The sequence below is a fragment of the Myotis nattereri genome (assembly GCF_964212035.1).
Source record: "Myotis nattereri genome assembly, chromosome: 5".
NCBI lineage: Eukaryota > Metazoa > Chordata > Mammalia > Chiroptera > Vespertilionidae > Myotis > Myotis nattereri.
The window spans coordinates 28,069,970-28,094,249 of NC_138080.1; the positions used below are offsets into that span (position 1 = coordinate 28,069,970).

The 24,280-nt window shown below is 49.3% G+C and overlaps 2 protein-coding genes across 5 annotated transcripts; both read left to right on the top strand.

The window, feature by feature from the left end:
• Window positions 1–1,061: 1,061 nt before the first annotated feature.
• Window positions 1,062–11,603, top strand: SLC25A23 (solute carrier family 25 member 23; the record flags this gene model as incomplete). Of its 4 annotated transcripts, none has more annotated exons than XR_013995996.1 (11): window positions 1,062–1,217; window positions 2,292–2,418; window positions 2,990–3,077; window positions 3,367–3,478; window positions 4,789–4,947; window positions 5,032–5,184; window positions 5,382–5,489; window positions 6,486–6,653; window positions 7,604–7,754; window positions 8,529–8,610; window positions 8,737–8,917. XR_013995996.1 is itself a non-coding variant. In XM_081091508.1 (11 exons), 11 exons carry the CDS (start codon window positions 1,062–1,064, stop codon window positions 10,773–10,775), a joined length of 1,458 nt encoding a protein of 485 aa, XP_080947634.1. In that variant the 3' UTR covers window positions 10,776–11,592. The 4 variants fall into 4 exon arrangements, 3 of the variants coding, with proteins under 3 accessions (XP_080947634.1, XP_080947633.1, XP_080947635.1); XM_081091508.1 differs by lacking the exon at window positions 8,529–8,610 and adding an exon at window positions 10,721–11,592; XM_081091507.1 differs by lacking the exons at window positions 8,529–8,610; window positions 8,737–8,917 and adding an exon at window positions 10,721–11,603.
• Window positions 11,604–13,406: 1,803 nt separating this feature from the next.
• On the top strand, window positions 13,407–24,280 carry SLC25A41 (solute carrier family 25 member 41; the record flags this gene model as incomplete). The annotated part of the gene is made up of 7 exons (XM_081090691.1): window positions 13,407–13,619; window positions 13,836–13,991; window positions 14,603–14,755; window positions 14,920–15,027; window positions 22,874–23,041; window positions 23,120–23,267; window positions 24,091–24,280. The coding sequence occupies 7 exons, from the start codon at window positions 13,407–13,409 to the stop codon at window positions 24,261–24,263; spliced, it is 1,119 nt and encodes a 372-aa protein (XP_080946817.1). The 3' UTR covers window positions 24,264–24,280.

Below are 24,280 nucleotides of genomic sequence, written 5' to 3' on the forward strand. Positions count from 1 at the left end.
TGAGCAGCGCTGTGTCCGTGTGAGCTGTTGTGATTATCCGCTGTCTAGTGATCTGGGCGCCCCTCCCCCTCATGATAAATAGCGAAACTGCGCCCGAAACCAGTGGGAGGGACGTTCGGCAGCTGCCGTGGGCACGACTGGCTGGGGCCCCGCCTACTGTGCTCCGCCACCCGGTGCAGGTCCCCAGCCGCGCCGGGGACACTGAGACCCCCTCCCCCCGCACCCCCACCCGAGGCTGGTCCGGAGAGCGCACTCGGCCGGGCGTCGGGGTGGGGCCGCGGCCCCGAAAGACTGCGGGGCGAGCCCGGGGAGGCGGAGCCCGAGGCTGCCCGGGGTGGGTGGGCAAGGCGGGCCCGGCGGGCAAGGCGAATAGGAAATGGACTTTGCAGCTGCGCCGCGCGTTGGTCTTCCGTTTCCCGGTCTGAGTGGGGCAGAGAAAGAAGGCGAGCGGGTGGCATGAAGGGGCGAGAGGCAGCGCCGCGCAGAGCTCTCGGGTCTCTGGGGCCGAGGGGGGACGTGCAGTGAGCGGCGAGCAGACGGAGGGCCAGATGGCGTTGGGTTGGTTCTTGAGCGTGGCTGGCGAAAACGAGACCTTGGTAGGAGAGGGAGGTCAGTGGGAAGAGGTGACGGAGCCCAACCCCTGATGTCTCCCTACCGTGCCACCTTGGGCAGAAGGTAAACTGAGGCACGCAGAGGCGGCACCCTGGAAACAGAACTGAGATCGCGGGTCTACCTGGCCCTTCTTCCCTCTTCCCGGAATGAGCCCCGAGGCTGTGCCCTAGACTGTGCCATTCCCGAGCATCCCCGACAACCCGCCCCACGCCCCCAGCTCCGCCCCGGCTCCTCCCCCAGAGGGTCGGGCAGGCGACGCAGGTTCTGACGCGGGCGGCGACGGCTAGCAGTCACTGCCTCCTGCCAGTGCCCGAGCCCGGCCGGCCGCGCGGAGGCTGCGGTAGCGGTGGCCGCGGAGCTGGCCCTGTGGGGCCCCGGGGGGGAGGGGGTGCCGCGAAGCCCCGGCTGAGGCCGCCGCTGCCGGGCCTCCCTCCCCCCCGGAGGGCGCCATGCGGGGGGGCCCGGGCGAAGCGGAGCGGCGGCAGCGCTGGGGTCGCCTCTTCGAGGAGCTGGACCGTAACAAGGACGGCCGCGTGGACGTGCAGGAGTTGCGCCAGGGGCTGGCCCGGCTGAGCGGGGGCGACCCGGACCGCGCCGCCCAACAGGTACCCCTGCCAGGCGAGCCGCACTGGCGCCCCGCGGGCGCTGGGTAACCCGAGACCCTGAATGGAGCGCCGGGAGCCGCCGGGAACTGCCTGTGGCTGGACTCCAGCACCTGTGCCCAACCTGGGCGGCTCTGTTCCCTTCCCCTTGCCCACCCGTGTCTGGGCCTAACAAGTTCGCTCTAAACGGGGCTAGGGTGGCCCGGAGCCTGCGGTTCGGCTGGGGTCCCACCCTCGTCCCCCAGAGGCAGGGGCTGTCCTCCTGAGAATAGAGTCTGGTCTGCTTTCCTGCCCACTCCCCCAAACACACTCTCGGGTCAACTCTGCCCAGCCCAAGACATACCCTGCTCCCACCCCCACAGACACGCTCTCCCCTTCCCCCTCTTCTGGGCCACCACTGCCCTCCCCACCAGTTGCCCCAGCCTCTTTGTTTACATTCCTGCCCTTTCCCAGACCTGGCTCCGAGCCCCAGGCTGTCCCAGCCAGGGACCGGATCCTGTCCGAGGCCACCTCCTCCGGGAATGCACCTATCAAAGCATGAACTTGCCCCTGGGCCAATGCAGGTGTCCCCCACACCTGTAGCCCCAGATGCTACTGGGGTGGCTCTATAGCATCCTGACACCTCCAGTCCAACCTTCCAGCGGGAAAGCACAGGCCCTACAGCCGCTCAGCTTGGACCTGTCTTTGCCCCACATTGCCCAGAGCTGTCTCTAAGGGGAGCTGCTGAGACTGCCATAGGGCCAGATTTTTGTAAGACAGCTGGGAGGACAGGCTTTCAGAGACAAGAGCCCAGTGCTACCTCCCACTTCCCAACTCGGTAACCTTGAATGAGTTCCTTGACCTTGGAGAACCTCAGTTTGCTGTCTGAGAAAACTGGACAACCGCTATCCACCCCAGAGCCCTTCTGTGGCCTTGGACAGCTTGCTGACAAGCCAGCCGACGGAGGGAGGGGTGAATGCCCCTGTCCCTGTCCTCTAGGCACCAGGGGCCCTGGCTTCCTGGGACATACGCTGGCTATGCCCTCTCCAGATGGGGAGCAGCCTCCTGGAGCTCCCTTTGTCCCTTCCCCTCTGCCAGGGCCTCTCCCCAGAGGGTGGTGCTGACCCAGATGGCGGGCTGGACCTTGAAGAGTTTACCCAATACCTGCAGGAGCGGGAACAGCGCCTGCTGCTTCTTTTCCACAGTCTGGATCGGAATCAGGATGGTAAGGCCCAGGGATGGGGCTGTGGGAGCCGGGGAGACGCCAATGGGCATAGAACTGGTGATGCCAGGAGGAGGGGTAAGGCTCGCTTCTCCCTGATGACTCACAGGCTATTTTAGGAACCCTCCTCACCCCCAGCTAGGTAGGTGGTTTGGGGCCCAGCCAGCCCATCAAACCTTCTCTTCCTGGAGTGAGACCCCTATTATTTACCCTTAGATTTTTTAAAGGGACAAAGAGCCCCCCTATTGCTCCTGGATTCCCTATGGAACAGAGACCCTCCTCCCCAGAGTATCTTCTAGGTCTCCAATATCACCTCTTGATCCTCTATGGTGCAGGGAGCCCCATAATTACCCCGACGTTCACCTCTTCATTTATTCATGGATCAGAGAATCCCCCAACATTGCCCAGTCCCACTTCTCTGATCCCAGCGGGGCAGGGATTCTCTAACCCTGCCACAAACTTCACCCAGGTTTCTGGATCCCTGGTCTTGCTAAACCACTCCCATTTCAAACTGTCCTGCTCCTCGGCCTCAGGGCCCCCCCACACACACATGCTTCCCCACCTTGGTTCCCAGGTCACATCGATGTCTCTGAGATCCAGCAGAGTTTCCAAGCTCTGGGCATTTCTATCTCTCTGGAGCAGGCACAGAAAATTCTACACAGGTGAGTAGTTGGGGTCCAGAATCCCAGGTAACTCTGGCCCCTGGGATCCCTTGATTGCCTGGATCCTCTGGGCCTTAGACCAAGTACCAGGGTGGTCGGAGCTGAGAAGTTGAGCTTTGGAGTCAAGTCCATCTTGGGCCAGTTGCTTCACTGCTCTGAGCCTCAGTTTCCCCCACTGCAAAATGGCCAGCTCTCGGTGCAGTCGAGCTTGGTCTGCCTCCAAATCCAACCAGAGCCTCACTCCAGCCCGCCCCCCAGCATCAGGCACTGATTCTATCCCACCCCCCAGCATGGACCGTGACGGCACTATGACTATCGACTGGCAGGAATGGCGTGACCACTTCCTGTTGCATTCATTGGAGAATATGGAAGACGTGCTCTACTTCTGGAAGCATTCTACGGTGAGGTGGGGGTGGCTTTCCTCCTCCCCTGGGGGGCTAGCTCAGGTCTCCCCAGGGTACGGAGGGGCTGGGTCAGGATGCTCTAAGCCAGCGGTTCTCAACCTTCGGGTCGAGACCCCTTTGGGGATCTAATGACCCTTTCACAGGGGTCACCTAAGACCATCGGAAAACACATATATAATTACATATTGTTTTTGTGATTAATCACTATGCTTTAATTATGTTCAATTTGTAACAATGAAAATACATTCTGCATATCAGATATTTACATTACGATTCATAACAGTAGCAAAATTACAGATATGAAGTAGCAATAAAAATAATTTTATGGTTGGGGGTCACCACCACATGAGGAACTGTATTAAAGGGTCGAGGCATTAGGAAGGTTGAGAACCACTGCTCTAGAAGGAGGAGCCACTGGGAGCAGCCAAGAAATGAGACTCGGCTCCTCTTTCCTTCCATCCAGAACTGTGGGGCTGAGGACCCATTTGGGGAGGTCTCTGCAATCTGATTGGAGCCCTTGAGACTTCCTGAGGGGCCTCTGGGAGCAGGCTGTGGGTACTGGGAGGGCAGGGAGGAAACCTCACCAAATAGGGCACCTGGCCTCCTACCCTCAACCCACACAGCTCCCTTTCTGGTTTTTAAATGCCTCAATTAAGGATTCTGCTGCTAAAAAGACAAGAAGCCACTGCCTCCAGAGGTTCCAATGGGATCCACAGGAATTCGGGAGGGGTGCTCTAGATTGCCATTTCCGGGGGAGGGGGAATTCCTGAACAGTGTTTCTGGTAGGAACTGATGCATTTGGAGGGGATCCATTTGTGGGATATGGTGAGATCTTGGGAGGTGCAGAAATTCATGAGGGGATTCATGGAGGGGCTTGGTTGGGAAGTTTATAGGGGGACTCTAGAGGAGGGATTATCTCTGTGGGAGAAATCCCTATGGGATTTGGTGAGACCTAGGGAAGGATCTTCGAGGCGTCTTATCTGAGAGGTCCCCTGTAGGACCTTGTGTGGCCCTGGAAGGTTCTTCTGGAATCCTTATGTGGGACACCCTTGAGTGGGATCCTTCAGAGTGATCTGATTGGCTCTGGAGGGATCTTTATGTGGGAAATCCTTCAATGGCATTTGGTCAAAGTCCCCAAGGAGGGATATTAGGATCTTACATAGGAGACAGATGACTGACTTGGATGTTTTGGTGGGATCTGGTAGGGAATCTCCAAGATTCATTGATGGACTGTTTGGGTGTCTGAGGATTCTTGGAGACACCCCTGTTTAGAGCTGTGTTACATCTCTCCACCCCTGCATCCTCAGGTCCTGGACATTGGCGAGTGCCTGACTATCCCTGATGAGTTTTCAGAGCAGGAGAAGCTGACCGGCATGTGGTGGAAGCAGCTGGTGGCTGGTGCAGTGGCCGGCGCCGTGTCACGGACAGGCACAGCCCCTCTGGACCGCCTCAAGGTCTTCATGCAGGTAAGGGGCCCTGTAGAGATGCACCCTCTTCCTGAGACCTGGGCCCTGGAAGGGACTGCAAAGTCACCTTTTCTCCCTGCATAGGTCCATTCCTCCAAGACCAACCAGCTGAACATCCTTGGGGGCCTACGGAACATGATCCAAGAGGGGGGCGTGCACTCTCTATGGCGTGGCAACGGCATCAATGTGCTCAAGATTGCACCTGAGTCAGCTATCAAGTTCATGGCCTATGAGCAGGTGGGGGCAATTGTGGGGAGGCATGGGTTAGGATTCAGAGGATTGGCTTGGGGGCAGGGGATGTCTGCAGGTCCCCAGGAGTGCACATCTGTTCCCCTGCATGATGCCCATGACAGGAGGACAGTAAAGGGGCGGTCCAAGTGCATGGAAAGCTCACCCCCTGAGGTCCTGCCCACCACTGTGTCTCCCACCCTCAGTTCAAGCGGGCCATTCGGGGACAGCAAGAGACACTGCATGTGCAGGAGCGCTTTGTGGCTGGATCCTTGGCTGGTGCTACAGCCCAAACCATCATTTACCCCATGGAGGTGAGAAGGGGGGAACCCTGACTGAGGCCCCATTGCAGGGTGGGGAGGCCTGCAATAGTCATTTCTCTTCGTGGTGTGATAAGCATTGGGATTATAACGTTGCCTCTCCCTGACTCAGACTGTAGCTCGTTACAGCAGTGCTGTTTCATGTCTAGCCTCTCTGGGAACTGCAATTTGAAATGTGACTTCTGGGGATGGTCGTGTTGGTTGTAACTGTTTAGACAGCCATTGTGGGAGAAGCCATTTATGGATATACCTCTTCTAAGGATGTTGGTTTCCAAAATGCTTGTTCCCAAGGGTATCATTTCTAGGTAAACCTGTTTTCAGAGAAATCATTGTAGGTTTTAGGTTGTGTAGTGCGTCAGGTAGGATTCTGAGTGATGGAAAACACAAATCACATAAGTGAAGTCTAACGGTGAGCGGTTCAGTGCTGGCATGTGGCTTCAAAGTGTTAGAGACCCAGGCTCCTTCCCACTATCTTGTTCCACCAGCTCCACATGTAGCATCCACCTTGTGGACAAAAATGACTTCTTGTTCCAGTCATCATCACATCCACATTCCAGCCAAGAAGGAAGAATAGACAGAGAAAAGAACATCTCTGCCTTTAAGGATGCTTTTCGAAAGTTACACATACCTCTTCTCCTTCTGCTTCTGTTTCATTGGCTGGGGCTTAATCACATGGCCCTACGCCTAGGGAAACTGAGAAATGTAGTCTTTATTTCTAAAGGCTATGGACCATAATTTCCTGAAAATTATGGTTCCTTTTATTAAGGGAGAAGGGACCGTGATATTGGAAGACTGTTAGCCGTGGCTGCCACATGTAACCATTTTTAAGTATGGAGATTAGAGATACCAGAAGATTCTAGAGAAAGCGGTTTTTTAAATTCACTTATTCTCAGGGTATCTCCTTCCAGGAGTAGCTATTTATAGGTGTCTTCCTTCCTGGGTGTAGTGATTCCAGAGGCAACTTTCCAGGGATAACCGGGTTCTCCCCAGGTACTAAAGACACGGTTGACCCTTCGCCGGACGGGCCAGTACAAGGGGCTGTTGGACTGTGCATGGCGGATCATGGAGCGAGAAGGGCCCCGTGCCTTCTACCATGGCTACCTGCCCAACGTGCTGGGCATCATTCCCTACGCGGGCATCGATCTGGCCGTCTACGAGGTCTGTGGGCAGCCCACCCCTCTCTCCTTTCTTCTTCCCTCTGGGATCTGCCCACGGGCCACCCATTCCTGTGGGGCTGACTCAGTTGAACTCCAGAACCAGGGCAGACAATCCTGGGGTAGAGAAGCACCATGGACCTGGGGACCCTGGGGAAGCCTTTCAGGCATTAGATAGCCTCACTCTTTCACTTACCCCTGCAGTTCAGCCTTCTGGGGTCTCAGGACACATGATAGTCGGGACCCCATATTTGCTGGGCACTGGGCAGACTGCTGTATCAAACGAGAACAACACAGCCCTTGCCCTCCTGGAAACCACTTCAGCAAACCAGGAAGCCAGTCAACCAGCAAATAAGTAATTTTATTATCTCATAGGAGATAATAAAGCAGGCTATGTAATCAAAAGTAGCAGTGGACAAAAGAGCAGGTCTGGGAATGTCTAAGGAGAGGGAGAGAAACATCGATGTGAGAACAGAACATCAATTGGCTGCCTCCTGCATGTCCCCTACTGGGGATCAAGCCCACAGCCTGGGCATGTGCCCTGACTGGGAATCGAACTGGCAAACTTTTGGTGCACGAAACAACATCAACCAACTGAGTCACACTGGCCAGGGCTTCTCTGACTCTTATAAGGACCCTTGTGATGACATTGAACCAACCTGAATACTCTAGGATCATCTCCCATCTCAAGGTCCTTAACTTAATCCCATTGCAAAATCCTTTTTGCCATGTAAGATTCCATATTCACATGATCCAGGGACTAGGGGGGCCATCATTCCATATACCATAGAGGGTAGAGGTGGGGACTGAGTGAGAAGGTGCAGGTAAAATGATTGTGTTGCATTTAGGGGTACAAAGTGCTGAACTAGCTGTCATGGGATATAGCGAGGTCTCTGAAGCCAAGGTCCTAGTGTCACCCACCTTCAACCCACCCTATTCCCCTCTTCACCCCAGACCCTGAAGAACCGGTGGCTCCAGCAATATAGCCATGACTCGGCTGACCCGGGCATCCTCGTGCTCCTGGCCTGTGGCACTATCTCCAGCACTTGTGGCCAGATAGCCAGTTACCCCCTGGCCCTGGTCCGGACCCGTATGCAGGCCCAAGGTGAGGCCTGGGTGGGAGGATGGGTGGGAAGGTCTCACAATTTGGGTCCCACCTCCACTTCCCCAGCTCTTCCTCCTGGGTAGGTAGAATCCCAGGCTAGAATACTCCTGGATTTGAATGGCCCAACCAATTCCCAACCTTTCTCTGGGCCTCAGTGTACCTATTTGTGACAATGGAATGGGAACCCTTTGCCCTAACTAGGAGAGCGGATGCAACGAGTAGTGGAAGGGCCCTAGCAATCTTAGCTGGGAGGTCACTTGGTAGGCTTCAGCATATTTGGGCTGGTCATTCGAGATCTAATTTGCAAGGCTGGATTCATAAGGAAAGGTGAGGAACGGGTTAAGGAGGGGCAGGGCCAGGCTGGTTATCATCTTGTGTTTCTCTGTATTTTTCTTTCATGGGTTCTTTCCTTGATTTCCCCTACTATCCCTGAATCTATTTTGAGAATTTCCTAGGAAATGTTAGCATTTGTGTCCCATGATTTTTGCTGAAGGATTATCAGGGCATAAGACAGATGTAGTTCACAGGCTGGAGAGGAAGAAAGATGCCGAATAAGCCATTCCACAGTTGATTATGGATTTAGGGTTGAATAAAGGGGAAAAGGAGCCTGACTTAGACTGGGGTGCCCAGGAGGGCTTCCATGAAGAACTGGCTTTAGAATGGAGGTTGCCAGGATGAGTTAGCTGGGAGAAGTGGGAGCGAATCATTCCAGGAAGAGGACACTACTGTGCCCTCTCCCACTACACACACTCATACCTACTCTGTTTTGAATAGTCCCCAAACTTGGGCCCTCCAGATTGAAGTGAAAAGGTGAACAGTCCATTCCAAGGCCAGTAGAAGTCCTGACTCTTGAGTGGTAGGTCCTGCTGTTAGTCTAACCTTCCTTTATCCTGCTGTAACTGCCACCTGGCCCAGCCCTGAGGGGTGGGAGGGGGAAGGGAGAGGAGGACCTTTGACCTGACCTGGCCCCTACCCCTCCCAGCCTCCATCGAGGGCGCCCCCCAGCTCTCCATGCTGGGTCTGTTCCGTCACATCCTGTCCCAGGAGGGCATACCAGGCCTCTACAGGGGCATCGCCCCCAACTTCATGAAGGTTATCCCCGCTGTGAGCATCTCCTATGTGGTCTACGAGAACATGAAGCAGGCTCTGGGGGTCACATCCAGGTGAGGGACCCGGCCTCACTAAGATTCCTCGCCTCAATCATGACGACCCCTACACCTCAGAGACTGATGGCCCAGCCAATGGATCCCACTCAAACCACAGGATCCCTATACTTCATCCACTGGGTCCTGCATCCCACATCCCACCTACTGGGTTCCATATTTCCCTGACTCCCTTCCCCTCACCCCCGCCCCACACACACTGGGTCCTAGACCTCCATGTCTTAACCACTGGATCCCCCACAACTCATCTAATGAATCTTGAAACCCTAACCACAGGAGCACATATCCCTATATCTAAGCACCCAGGCCCCAGCTCCCTCAGGCACCAGATACAGTGTCTTCCTACAGCACTAGATCCCAGATCCCCAGCCCCACTGGCAGATCCCAGACCTCCACGCTCCAATCCCTGGATTCCCAAGCTTGGCCACTGGATCCTGAATATTAAGAAACCTCAGCCACCAGCTCCTGGCCATGTGATGCCCAGATCCTGGGGCCCCCACTACTGGATCCTAGATCCCCTCATCCCAGCCAGTGGATTCCTGAGTTCCTTTACCTCACTGGGTCCCAGATCCCTCTGCTTTGACTGCCAGATCCCTACATTTAAACCACTACGTCCTCAGCCCCCAGCCCACCAGATTCCAGATCCACAAGCCCTGAGACACCGGCTCCTGGCTCCTAAAACCACAGTCACGAGAGCCCAGAGGCAGAGCCACTGGGTCCTGGTAACTGTAGCTGTTGGCTCTCTAATCCCTTCACGCAGGCCCTGGATACTGAAATTCCACCCACAGGAAACAGACCCTGACACTCCCAGGCACTGGATCCCACCTCCTTAGCCCCTGGATTCTGACCTGAATCCTCCCAGACACTGGCTCAGATCCCACATCTAGATCCCGGTAGGCTAATCACAGCAAAATGGCTCCATATGGCCCCTCACCCAGACACACATGAGAGCCCAGAGACCTTCCCCACCACAACATGGACCTGGGAGCCTGGAGGAGCCCCACATCCTGGCCTCCTGGCTCCAGAAAACCCATGGGGCTTGTTCAATGTCCTGATATGGCTCGATGCCCCTCTCACACCTTGCACAGACACTGGATCCCCCCACTTCCCCAGCATGGCCATATCTCTGGGCCCTATGAGGACAATGCTCCCTCCAACGCTCCCCCCAACCCTCTGCAGTGTCTTCCACTCCCCACCTTATGAGCCGATAACTCCCAGAGCCTGGGTCCTTTGGAGGGTCCCGCGGCTCTTTCTTGGGGGCTGGCAGTGAGGCAATCTGAGGTGGGGGACACATTAAGGGGACCTCCCCCCAGCCTCAGCACTACCAGCCTCTCCTCGGGCTTCAGAGGTGAAAGCCAAGAGCAGGTTTGTCTACACAGACCATCCTTCGGATCATGCAAAATGAACCAAACCCCCAGAACTCATTCCAGGTCTACTTTCCTATGGAGAGGAGCAGACATTCCCTCACCCCACCCCCAGCCCCCAACTAACCCAAGCCCCAACACCCCCATATACATTCTGCACTTTATGGTTGGATTCTTAATTGGGGGTCCCCTTCCTCCACTCCTCCCAAGTCCTTGGAGAACCCCATTAAAGGACTACAGAAGAGGAACCACTGTTTGTGACAGGTAAAGGACCTCCCCAAGACTTCCACCTCTCCCCACCTATGCCATGCCCCACATCCCTGCCTGTATGTGTTATTTCAAAGCAAAAGAACAAAAGGAATACATTTCTACGCTCTTTTCATTGTGGTTTTTACTGAAAGGGGCGGGTGGAGGTGGGACACCCTCCAACTACCCACAGGAAAAGGACATGGACCACCTTCCATCACTCACAGCTGGAGGAGACCAAGAAATGACTCCGCTGGGCCTCAGCTTCCACATCTGCGAAGTGGGGCAAGGAGAAGTCCACGTGCAGGAGCCCTTCTAATTGTTTTCGTATTGTTCCTAATTACACAAGTGTATTCGTTTCCCGGGGCTGTCATAACAAGTCACCACAAATGGGGCTTAAAAACAACACATTTTTTGATGGATATATTTGTATTGTGGTAAAACACACATAACATAAAATTTACCATTTTAATCATTTTTAAAAAAATATAGACTGCCTCATGAGTCTGTGTGTCATCCTTGTGCCTGGGGCCATGCTAATCTCTATCATTCCAGTCTTAGTACCCGTGCTGCTAAAGCGAGCGCACCATTTTAATCATGTTTAGGTGTACAGTTCAGTGGTATTAAATACATTCACATTGCTGTGCAACCATCCCCACCATCCATCCCTGGAACTTTCTTACCTTCCCAAATTGACACTCTGTCCCCATCACACACTAACTGCCCTTCCCCCAGCCCCTGGCTCCCACCATCTACTTCCTATCTCTGAATCTGACTCTAGGGACTTCCTGTGAGCGGAATCACACAGTATGTGTCCTTTTTGTCGGGTTATTTCACTGAGCATAATGTCCTCAGAATTTACCTATGTTGCAGTGTGTGTCAGAATTTACTTCCTTTTGACGGCTGAGTAATATTCCATTGTCTGGATGGTCCATTCACCCATCAGCAGACACTTGGATTTTCCCCCACCTTTTAGCTATCATGCATAAAAACAACAGAGATTTGGGGTCATGGGGGATGGGGAAAGGGGAGCATCTGTAATACTTTCAACAATAAAGACATTTTAAAAAACACGTACAAAAGCAGAACTTTATTCTCTCACAGCTCTAGAGGGTAGAAGTCAGAAATCGAGGTGTTGGCATGCTTACGCTCCCTCTGAAGACTTCAGGGGAGGCTTCTTCTTCGCCTCTTCCAGCTTCTGGTGGCTGCTAGCAAACCTTGGTGTTCCTTGGCTTGTAGACCCATCATCCCACTTTCTCCCCGTCTTTACATGTCCAAACTCTCCTGTATGGACCGTGATAGTCACCCTCCAAGATGTCCCCCAATGACTTCTGCCTCTAGCGTTTGCATTCTTGTATAATCCCTTCTCTCATTGTACCAAGGTGAGTTTGTTTGGGCCAGAGAATACAGCGGAATTGACGGTATATCACTTCCAGGATTAGGTTATAAGTGAACTGCGGCTATTATCTTGTTTGCATTTTAAGCTGCTGGGGGGGGGGGGTTGCGGGGGGGGGGGCGGTAATTCATTACGTCGCAGTAGCTCACTGATACATACGCACATCCACAGATACGATTTTCCACATACTCAAATAAGGGATCAAACCTTGCTAACTTTTGTATTTTTACTTCCTTTGAACTATGTCCTCAGCATCAATTCCCAGGAGTGGGTCAAAGGATATTGCTATCTCGGAGTCATGCCACCAGAAAAATTGTTATGCAATATACACAGCTTTCAACAAGGAATTAGCATTGCCAGCGTTACTACCACCATGCTTGCATAGAGTGTCCGCATTTTTAAGTTTATTTAATTGGACCAGTTAACGTCCATTTTCGTGTCTGCATTCTTATATCCCATGACACGATGGCTGGGATTTAGGAGGCTCTGCAACTGACATGCAGTGTGACACCAGACAAGCTTCTCCTTCTAAGCCTCAGCTTCCCCACCTACAAAATAAAGGGTGTTTTGGGGGAGGACGGAGATGCCCTCAGTGAAGACTCTTGTTGGATCCTACTGACAACACTATATGGTAGAGTTTATCATTACTTCCCATTTCCAGATGGGGAAACTGAAGCTCAGAGAAGTAAGGCGGGGACTCCAAAGTCACACAGCAAGAAGTGTAGAGGTGAGAGTCAAAACTCAGGTCTTCCTGACTCCAAACCTATTCCTGTCTTTTGGGGGGATCAACTGTGTCTCTCTCCCCCAAACTCCAGAGCTGTCCCCTTCTCTCTCACTTTCATCTCCTGTTGCCATGACAATGAAACCCTGTAGTAGTTTCCTATGGCTGCTGTAACAAATGATGCCAAACCTGGTGGCTTAAAACAACACCAATGAATTATATTGGAGGTCAGAAACATGACATGGATCTCTCTGGGCTAAAATTAAGCTATCGTCAGGGCTGGCTCCGCATTTTCCAGCTTCTAAAGGTCGCCTGCATTCCATGGCCGGTGGCCCTCCCTCCATCCTCAAAGCCAGCGATGGCCTTGAGGTCTTGCTCACAATGTATAACTCCAACACCAACTGTTCTGGCTCCCTCTTCCCTGTTTAAGGACTCACAAGAGTACCTTGGGCCCATTTGGTTGATGCAGAATTACCTGTCCAGCCCCCTATCAGTTGGTTAGTAACCTAAATTCCATTTGCAAACATAACACCCTCCCCCCTCTCATGTAACATAACACAATCACAGGTTTAGAGGGATGAGCAGAGTGAGGGGAGACCCTCAGTCTGTCCACCATATCCAGCTAGGTCACAAGGGCCTCTGTGACCTCATTATCCCCGGGACCCAAATTTACTAGGCAAATTTACAACCTCCCACATGATTGCTGGTAGGCAAATCTCTTGCCAGGCATCTGAACCTCAATGTCCTGACTCTCTAGCTGCCATGGTAGTGAAACCTGAGGAAGCCCAGAACCCTTGCTCAAGGACCCAGACCCTATTTAAGAGGGTCAAGGCCTTGTTCACCAAAGCTTCGCCCCCTCCTCAACCCCCGCCCCCACCCCCACCTGTCTTCTGGAACCCAGGCTGTACTCACGTGTATGGATATGTGTTTGGGCATGTGAGTAAAAACGACCTGGAGCACCTCATATCACAGCAGGTGAGATACAGGTCACTCAGAATCTCCAGCCAGAACATTGCGGGGAGAAAGCCCCACTGCCCACCCCTCTACATGGCCCACTTCCCTCCAAGCAGACCTAGAATTTCATCTTGAAGCCGTGAGGACCAGGGTGGGCCTTTCGCCAGGAGGGGGTTCTGGAGATGTGTCTGGTTCCAGCCTGGCTGAGTATGGGCAGCAGCTGGGTCTGCCCTGCTGGTTCTTGACACAGGAGAGCAGTTGATGGTGCCCATGGATGTCCTGGAAGTGGATAACATGGGAGCCTGGTGGAAGTTTCTGCTCTCAGGAGCCACGGCTGGGGCAGTGTCTCACACTGGCACAGCCCTCCTGGACCGTGCCAAGGTGTACATGCAGGTGCGCGGCGGGGGGGGGGGGGGGGGGGCGGGGGGGGGGAATGGGGGAGTGCATGACGCTGAAGACATTGGGGTCGGGACGGACAAAAATGGAGCTGATGGAGTTCCAGATGGGGGTGGGAGGGTGAACTGGAAGCAGGTAGGCCGGTGGGATGGTTGAATGGAAATGGAGAAGGGGTTTGAATTGGGATGACGAAGGAGCTGATGTGAATGTGAAACTGATGGATTGTGTTTGGGCATGTGAGTAACAACGACCTGGAGCACCTCCCATCACCTCCTATCTATGGAGTTGACTTGGGGAAGGAGTTGAGAAAATGGTACCGGGGACAGGGTAGGGGTTGTAATCAGGGATTGAGGATGAGAGTCTTTGAAGACAAAGTAGGACTCGAGAGGAGAGGAAGGTGGATGGGGTGGAAATGTGGCTCAGTGTGGGGTTTGGGTCTGCATTGGTGAGAGAATTCTAGGACCAGCCAGGGAAGGAGCTGGAGAAGGAATGGGGATATGGGAGGGGTTGTGTGGCTGGGGACAGGATGGGCTTGAGTTCCAAGATGGGATGGGGATGAAAATAGGGTGAAGGACTTCTCACAGGTCCAGGGACCTCTCTACCGCCAGGTCTACTCCTCCAAGACGAACTTCATGAATCTACTGGGGGGGCTACGAAGCATGGCCCAAGAGGGGGGCTTCCATTCCCTATGGCGGGGCAATGGTATCAACATACTCAAGATAGCCCCTGAGTACGCCATCAAGTTCTCCGTCTTTGAACAGGTGGGGGATGGTCTGCTTTCCCCAGCCCCACCCTTAAGTCCTCACCACTTCCCCAAAACTCAGATCACTATCCAAGACGTTCACCCTCCAGTCCTCTCTCTCCACATGGGTTTCAGGTAGAAAGACAGTTAGTTACTCGCTCTTGCTCCTCTCTCCTGTCCTAGTGTAAGAATTATTTCTGTGAAGGGCATGGGTCCCCATCCTTTCAGGAACGTCTCCTTGCTGGCTCCCTGGCTGTGGCCACCTCCCAGACGCTCATCAACCCCATGGAGGTAAGAGAATAGCTGACCCACAAAAGATGAAAATTAGTTGCCCGCTCCAACTACTTCCTCCTCCCCTGTCCCTCTCCACTTTTCCTTCTTTTTCTTCATGTAAGATACGTATCAGACTTTTATTTATTTTTTATTTATTTTTTTTAGGATGACAAAAAACTTTTGTTTTTTTAGTTTTTTATACTTGCTGATCTTATTCAAATTTTTTCTTCAGCAACAATCAATTTTCATCCAGCCCAAATATTGATACTAAGGTATTAATCATTTCCTATCCATTAAGTTAGCCTTTTAAGTAAATATTTACAGACATTTTCTTCATTCAATATAATTCTCTTCAGGCACAAACATGTTATAAGCCATTCCTTCCCCCCACCCTCCCACTCCCAGTATCACACTTTTAAAAATATTTTTTTTATTGATTTCAGAGAGGAAAGGAGAGGGAGAAAGACAGATATATCTATGATAAGAATCATTGATTGGCTGTCTCCTGCATGCTTCCTATTGAGGATGGAGCACAAAACCTGGGCATGTGCTCCAATCGGGAATTGAACTGTGACCTCCTAGTTCATAGGTACATGCTCAACCACTGAGCCACATCAGCCAGGCTCATATCAGACTTTTATTCCAGATGGCTACCTGGTCACCTCAACACTATTTATTGAATGAGTCTCATCCTTTCTTCCCCAGTGATCAGAGATGACACCTTTTTAATTTACAAAATTCCTGTATATATTTGGGTTTATTTCTGGCCTTTCTCCTCTTGTTGCTCTGGTGTCTATTCATGCACCAATATCTTTTACTTTTTTTTAATGAATAGACTTTATTTTGTAAAGCAATTTTAGGTTGACAGAAAATTTGAGCAAAAAGTACAGAGAGTTCTCATATACTTCTCCCCACAAATACAAAGTTTCTACTATTATTCACATTTTGCATTTGGGCGGGACATTTGTTACAATTGATGAGTCATATGGATACATTATTTTAAACTAAAGTCCATAGGACATTAGGGTTCACTCTTGGTGTTGAACATTCTATATGTTTTGACAAATGTATAATGATGTGTGTCCACCATTACAGTATCATACAGAATAGTTTCACTGCCCTAAAAAGCTACTCTACCTATTCACCCTACCTCCTTCCCTGAATCCCTGGCAAGCACTGATCATTTTACTGTCTATACAGTTTTATGTCTTCTCATTCTCCATTCTTCTCTCCTTCATCAGTTTTTCAGGCTATTATTCTCTGTTGATTTTTCTATATAAAATTAGATGCAATTTGTCCAGCTCAAAAGACAGAATCAACTATTGTTTTTGTTTGTTTTTAACTTGGATGGTGTTCAATTCATAAACAAGTTAGAGATTGCTATTATTTATATGATGTTGAGTCTATGTATCCAGGAACATATTCATTAGTTCTTTAATAGTCTTTAAATTTATTTTAAATATAATTCTTACACCCAGAAATCAATGGCATTTTCATACACCAATAATGAATTCTCAGAAAGAGAAAACAAACAATCCCACTTACTACTGCAACAAAAAAAAATTAAGATACTTAGGAATAAACTTAACCAAGGAGGTAAAAGACTTGTACTTGGAAAACTACAGGACAATGGAAAAAGAGATAGAAGAAGATATAAACCAGTGGAAGAATATACCATGTCCATGGATTGGTAGAATTAACATCATTAAAATGTCAATACTGCCAAAACCGGTTTGGCTCAGTGGATAGAGCGTCGGTCTGCGGACTGAAAGGTCCCAGGTTCGATTCCGGTCAAGGGCATGTACCTGGGTTGCGGGCACATCCCCAGTGGGAGATGTGCAGGAGGCAGCTGATCGATGTTTCTCTCTCATCGATGTTTCTAACTCTCTATCTCTCTCCCTTCCTCTCTGTGAAAAATCAATAAAATATATTTAAAAAAAAAAAAAAGAAAAAAAAATGTCAATACTACCCAAAGAAATCTACAGATTCAATGCAATCCCTATTAAATTACCAGCGGCATATTTCACAGATCTAGAACAAATACTCCAGAGATTAAAAAATGGCAGCAGAGTAAGTGAATGCTGCACAGATATGCTCCCAGGAACAAACTGGAATTACAACTATAATACAGGGAAAACTTCCTGAATAATCAACAAAAGACTCACAGAGAGAACCCTGATACTAGAGGACCCAAAGTGGAGACCACATAGAGACTGGTAGGAGAGGCAGAGATGCAAAAGGGCTGGCTGGGCACCCACAGGAAGCAGCTGAAGTTCCAGAGAGATATCTTAGCTGTTGCCACTGAAAACTCTGGGATTTAATCCCCAAGCTGGGCCCCCCAGCAGAGAGCACCACAACTGAGAAGGGCACCCACATAATATCTGGCTGTGAAAAGCAACAGGGTTGCTATCTGCCAGGAAGAGACAGCTGAAAATTCAGGCACCCGCTTAAAGGGCCAACACACAAAATTCCCTGTGGAGCCACCCACCTTGTGATCTGGCAGAGGGAGGGTGGAGTGGACTGGAGCTGTGTGAACAGAAGCCAGGGTTGGGTACCCTGGGGATACAGCTCAGTAGGCAGACATCCCTGGTTTCCTGGACTGAGTCATTCGCTCGCACAGCAGAGGACATCTTTCCCACACAGACATTTGCTTTGCCTTGGGGGAAGACAGTTGACCCACCCTATTGAAAAACTCTTTGCCCTGAAGCCACTTAAGCAACTAAAAATAACAATTAGCCTTCAGGCAGGAGCAACTGCTCCATCCTGTTGAAAAACACTCTTGCCACACCAGAGGATGATTGCCTGGGGCAATTCAAGTCAGAATCCTATCAGTCTGTAGGCAGAGGTGGTCTCTGGAGGCTTTGAGTCTTTGCCTGATCTAATTAGACAGAAACAGCATTTGACACTGTCCTGCACTAGAGATTGAGAGACATAGAGGATCTACCTAATACATAGTCACAAACCCAAACGGATAGCCAAAATGAGGAGACAGAACAAATACTCCAAAAATTTATATGGAACCAAAAAAGACCCCAAATGGCTGCAGCAATCTTCAGAAAGTCTGATCACAACACCAGATATCAAGTTATACTACAAATCCACTGTAATCAAAAATAGGCTGGTACTGGCACAAGAACAAGCATATAGATCAATGGAATAGAACAGACATCCCAGAAATTGATCCAAGCCATTGTGCTCAATTAATATTTGACAAAGGAGGCAACAGCATAAAATGGAGTCAAGACAGTCTCTTCAATAAATGGTGCTGGGAAAATTGGACAAATACATGCAAAAAAAGGAAAAGAAAAACTAGACCACCAACTTACACCATACACAAGAATAAACTCTAAATGGATAAAAGACTTAAATGTAAGTTGTGAAACCATAAAAATTCTAGAAGAAACCATAGGCCTGGGGTGGGCAACCTTTTTGTGAGTGCGTGCCAAAACCAGCAAAATCTCTGACTCAAAATTCTTCTGCGTGCCAACCCTAATTTTTTGAGAACATGTTATGCCTACTTGATATCTCTTAATGTGTGTACATATGTGAAGAACCTTGAAGAAATAATAAAATTCATTCGAGCGACAAATACACAGTATATGATGATGAAAAATACATTTATTTTTTAATGTATACATGTACACTGATAGTCCGACAAAAAACTTTATGACTCCGTTTGATATTATCAGTGGGACTTTTGCTGCTGCATCACTGATGACAGAGATTTTTACATCAGGTTTATATTTTGTGACCTTCAGAGATATGCAGGAGCTGCTACTTTCATCCGTCAGGCTACTCCTCTTATGAGACTTAACAAAATTCATCACTGAGAAAAATGACTCACAAGTGTATGTGGATGAAAACATGGAGAGTGATGTGGTTGCGAAGTTTTTTAAACAGAAAAAAATTTCTGGAATGGCATTCCAAGTCCTCAATAGTTTGTTTTTGACACTTCTCTCTGGTACTCCTGTCTCTAATCGCTTTTTTTCAATGTTTTCCAAGTCAACTCTAAGGTCAATAAATTTCTGCTTCCAAATTGAGCTACTCTGAAATTCAATCAACTGCATTTCAAAGTCAGCCATGTCTATCTATCCATGAAAACATTTGTAAGTTTAGTTCCTCCAGTTTCATGCTGTCTGGAAACCTCATGAATTTTGCTGTCTCTTCCAGTTCTCTGAATTTCGCAAATCTTGAGAAGAACTGCTCAATAGTTGACTCGATGATGTTTAAAAACAGCTTTTGAAGGCTTTGACAGTCTGTTCTGTCATCTTTTGGGAGGTCTTTGATGTGCCTCTTGAGGTTTGGGAAATATCTAAATCTCTCACCATCCACATCCCTCTTAAAGACTTCCAGTTTCTTTTCAAAAGCCTTTATATAACCGAACATAACATCAAGTGTCTTGCCAGTTCCTTGTAATTTAACATTTAAGTCACTCAAATGTTCACAAAAATTGTAAATGGAAGATTATAAGAGAGGGTTTCGAGTGCCAGCAAAAGTTACTGGCGTGCCATGTTTGGCACGCGTGTCAGGGGTTGCCCACCCCTGCCATAGGCAGAAAAATCTCAGACTTCTCTTGTAGCAATATGTTTGTGGATACATGTCCTAGGGCAGTGGTCGGCTCTTTGGCCCCTTGAGTGTGGCTCTTCCACAAAATACCATGTGCAGGTGCGCATGTACAGTGTGATTGAAACTTCGTGGCCCATGCGCAGAAGTCAGTTTTCGGAAAGGAGATAGATGAAACAAGTATACAAGACGAGTGTGGATGGGAGAGTTGGAAGGGGTCGACCTCAGTGAACGTACCTCAATCAGATTGAGGATGTTTTTAGCAAAGGCCAGCTTAGGAGTACCCTAATTAAGTTAATAACAATGTACCTACCTATATAGTTTAAGTTTTAAAAATTTGGCTCTCAAAAGACATTTCAATCGTTGTACTGTTGATATTTGGCTCTGTTGACTAATGAGTTTGCTGACCACTGTCCTAGGGCAGTGATGGCGAACCTTTTGAGCTCGGTGTGTCAGCATTTTGAAAAACTCTAACTTAACTCTGGTGCCATGTCACATATAGAAATGTTTTGATATTTGCAACCATAGTAAAACAAAGATTTATATTTTTGATATTTATTTTATATATTTAAATGCCACTTAACAAAGAAAAATCAACCAAAAAAATGAGTTCTCGTGTCACCTCTGATACACGTGTCATAGGTTCGCCATCACTGTGACCTAGGGCAAAGGAAACTAAGGATAAAATAAACAAATGGGACCACATCAGAATAAAAAGCTTCTGCACAGCAAAAGAAACCATCAACAAAATAAAAAGGGAGCCCACTGAATGGGAGAGCATGTTTGCCAATGATACATTTGATAAAGGGTTAATTTCCAAAATATAAGGAACTCATAGAACTTAACAAAAGGAAGACAAACAATCCAAGGAAAAAATGGACAAAGGACCTAAATAGAGACTTCTCCAAAGCGAACATACCGATAGGCAAGAGACATAGGAAAAAATGCTCAAAGTCACTGATCATCAGAGAGATGAACATTAAAATGACAATGAGGTATCACCTCACACCTGTTAGAATGGCTACCATCAATCAATGACAAGTGCTGGAGAGGGTGTGGAGAAAAGGGAACCCTAGCACATTGCTGGTGGGAATGCAGACTGGTGCAGCCATTATGGAAAACAGTATGGTTTTTCCTCAAACAATTAAATATGGAACTGCCATTTGACCCAGGGATCCCACTTCTAGGAATATATTCCAAGAAACCAAAATACCAATCAGAAAGAATGTATGCACCTCTATGTTCATAGCACTACGATTTACAATAGCTAAGATCTGGAAACATCAATAGATGAGTGGATAAAAAAAGCTGTGGTACATTTACATTTACACCATGGAATACTATGCAGCAGTAAAAAAAAAAAAAAAAAAGGATCTCTTACCTTTTGAGACAGCATAGATGGACCTGGAGAATATTATGCTAAGAGAAATAAGCCAGTCAGAGAAAGACAAGTATTACATGATCTCACTTATAATGAACAAAACAAACTGTTGAACAAAATAGATCCAGAGAGATAGAAACATGGAACAGGCTGTCAAATCCCAGAGGGAAGGTAGGGGTGGTTGAGTGGGAGGAAAGAGATCAACTAAAGAACTTGTATGCATTTATGCATAACCCATGGACACAGACAATAGAGTTTTGAAGGTCTGGGGCAGAGGGCGGGCAGGCTAGAAGGGGTCAAGGGGGAAAAAGGGGGATATAAGTAATACTTTCAATAATGAAGATTTAAATATATATATAATTCTTGCCCTCATCTGGTTAAGTTTTTTTCAAAGTGTATTCGTTTTCACTGGCTGTGTAACAAATTACCACAGACTAAATTAGCTTAAAATAATCCTTACCCCAGGATATTTTTCCACTGATTTTTAGAGAGAGTGGAAGGGAGGGAGAGAAAAAGAGAGAGAGAGAAGCATCAGTGTGAGAGAGACATATTGATTGGTTGTCTGCCTCCCACATGTGCCCTAACCAGGAATGGGGATCAAACCTGCGACCCAGGTATATGCACTTGACTGAGAATCAAATCTGTGACCCTTTGGTGCGAGGGTGGACACTCTAACCACTGAATCACACCATCCATGGCTAAAATTACAGATTTTTATTTTTATTTTAAATATATTTTATTGATTTTTTACAGAGAGGAAGGGAAAGGGATAGAAAGTTAGAAACATCAATGAGAGAGAAACATCGACCAGCTGCCTTCTGCACACCCATTACTGGAGACGTGCCCACAAGCAAGGTACATTCCCTTGGCCAGAATTGAACCTGGGACCCTTCAGTCTGCAGGCCGATGCTCTATCCACTGAGCCAAACTGGCTAGGGCAAAATTACAGATTTTTAAAGATTTCATTGATTCTGTGGTTCATGCCTGGGCACTGGCTAGTGAGGTGATCTGTGCAGGGTTTTATCTGGTGGAAATCAAGGTGTCAGCTGGCTACCAACGAACTCATCTGAGGCCCTTCTGCCAAGCTTCCTGGTTGTTGGCAGGATTCAGTTGCTTAAGGTTGTAGGACTGATGTCTTCGGCTCCTAGAAGCCAACCATGTGGTCCTCTCTGTAACAGTTTGCTGTTTCAGACCAACAGAGAGTGTCTCTGATGCTTCCAGTTTTTCTACTTCTACCTCTGGTAATAGACCTCTTTAAAGGACTTGCCTGATTAGGTCAGGCCCATCCAGGACAATTTCTCCTGATTCATTTAAAGTCAACTGCTTAGAGGCCTTTATTACATCTGCAAAATCCCGTTACCTTTGTCATTACCATGTAACATGATCAGGGGAGTGCCATCTCATTGAGTTCACAGGTCTAGCCCACATTCAAGGTGGGGGAGTACACAGGGGAAGCACGAATCTTGAGGACCACCTTAGAATTTTGCCTACCACACTGTGTTTTGTGTGTTTTTTTTGCGAAATTGTAGAGTTGCCAATATTTTGATGTTGGAGCATTTCATAAAAATTCCTATTTCTGGCTCTTTCAGAAAATTGGCAGATCTGGCCACCTGGATGGAGCCTGCACTCCCATGGCGCTATGTTTGGCTGGTGCTAAATGCAAGCTGCCACATACCCCACTTGGCTCATGTCACTTCCCTTCCCCTCTTGGCCTCTGTCAGCACTTGAACTTCTGAACCCAGGGTTGAGAGCAAACACAGGCCAAGGAATGGGACACAGAGCCAAGGGAGCTCTGGATTTGACACCTAGCTTTGCACATTCCTGAGCAGTTTCCTCATTTGTAGATGGGGACAATGGCCACTGCTGAGGTCACTGAGAGGATTAAATCAAATGAGCTGCCTTATTCCTCACCCTCCCCAGGTGCTGAAGACACGACTGACCCTGCGCCGAACAGGCCAATACAAGGGGTTGCTAGATTGTGCCAAGCAGATCCTGGAGCAGGAGGGCACCCGCGCCCTTTACCGTGGCTACCTGCCCAACATGCTCGGCATCATCCCTTATGCCTGTACCGACCTGGCTGTCTGTGAGGTATGGGTCCCTCAGAGGGGGTAGCAGGGGTGAACCCAGGCCCTAGCAAGCTTCCTCCTGTCCCCCTTTCTCTTGCAGATACTCAGAGACTTCTGGCTGAAGTCAGGCAGAGACATGGCGGACCCTAGTGGCCTGGTCAGTCTGTTGTCAGTGACGCTGTCCACAACCTGTGGTCAGATGGCCAGTTACCCACTGACTTTGGTGCGCACCAGGATGCAGGCTCAAGGTCAGCCTGGCCCTAGTGGCCACCGTGTATGGCTCTCCCCGCTTGGCCCTCCACCAACCCTCTGAATTTCTCATCCCCAAACTCCCACATCTGATCTTGGCCAACTTCACTGACCCCCTAAGCCACCAAGACTTTACACTCATCTCCAAATCTGATCCCAGCCCTCAAATTAATACTACAGATCACTAAAATGAACATCCATCTTCCAAATGATTATCACAACCCCCCCGAAATATGACCAAGGCCCCCATTCTGACCTCAAGACATAATATCCCCCAAATGACCTCCTAACTTCTCCAAGTCAGATCCAGTCCTCAATTGGCTCCAAAAGGCAAAATGGTTCCTAAATTTGCCAAATCTGACCCTTAGATGTCCCAAAATTCATAACCACTCCCCCACAACCCTGGAAACTCCCCAAATGTGACTCCCTCAAATGGACTCTCAAACAACCCCAAACATCCAAGTGGGTCCTTAGCCAACCCCCTTCACCTTGAAAATGTCCCCAAACTATTCCTGAGCACACTCCCCAAAATCTCTAGATCTTAGAAGTTACCTCCCAAATAGGCTTGAATGTTTTTAAAGATGTTCCCAAAAGGGAAATCTGAAAATTCCTGCCCGAATTGCTCTCCCAAACCAATTGATTTTCTCTACAAGTCTTCTTTCCAACTGACCCCCCGAACCTCTGTCCCTGGCTCCACTCCTCATCCCCTAACATTCCAGCACCCCCCCACCACCACCCCCACCACCACACACACACACACACACTCCCGCCCCGGGAGGCCAGCTTATCTCTGAGACGCTGAGCTTGTTCCTGTCCCTGCAGACACTGTGGCGGGTTCGAACCCCACCATGTGTGGAGTCTTCCAGCGGATCCTGGCCCAGCAGGGCTGGCCAGGGCTATACCGAGGTATGACCCCCACATTACTGAAGGTGCCGCCGGCTGGTGGCATCAGCTATGTGGTGTGTGAAGCCATGAAGAAGACCCTGGGTGTATAGACAATGAGCTAAGCCAC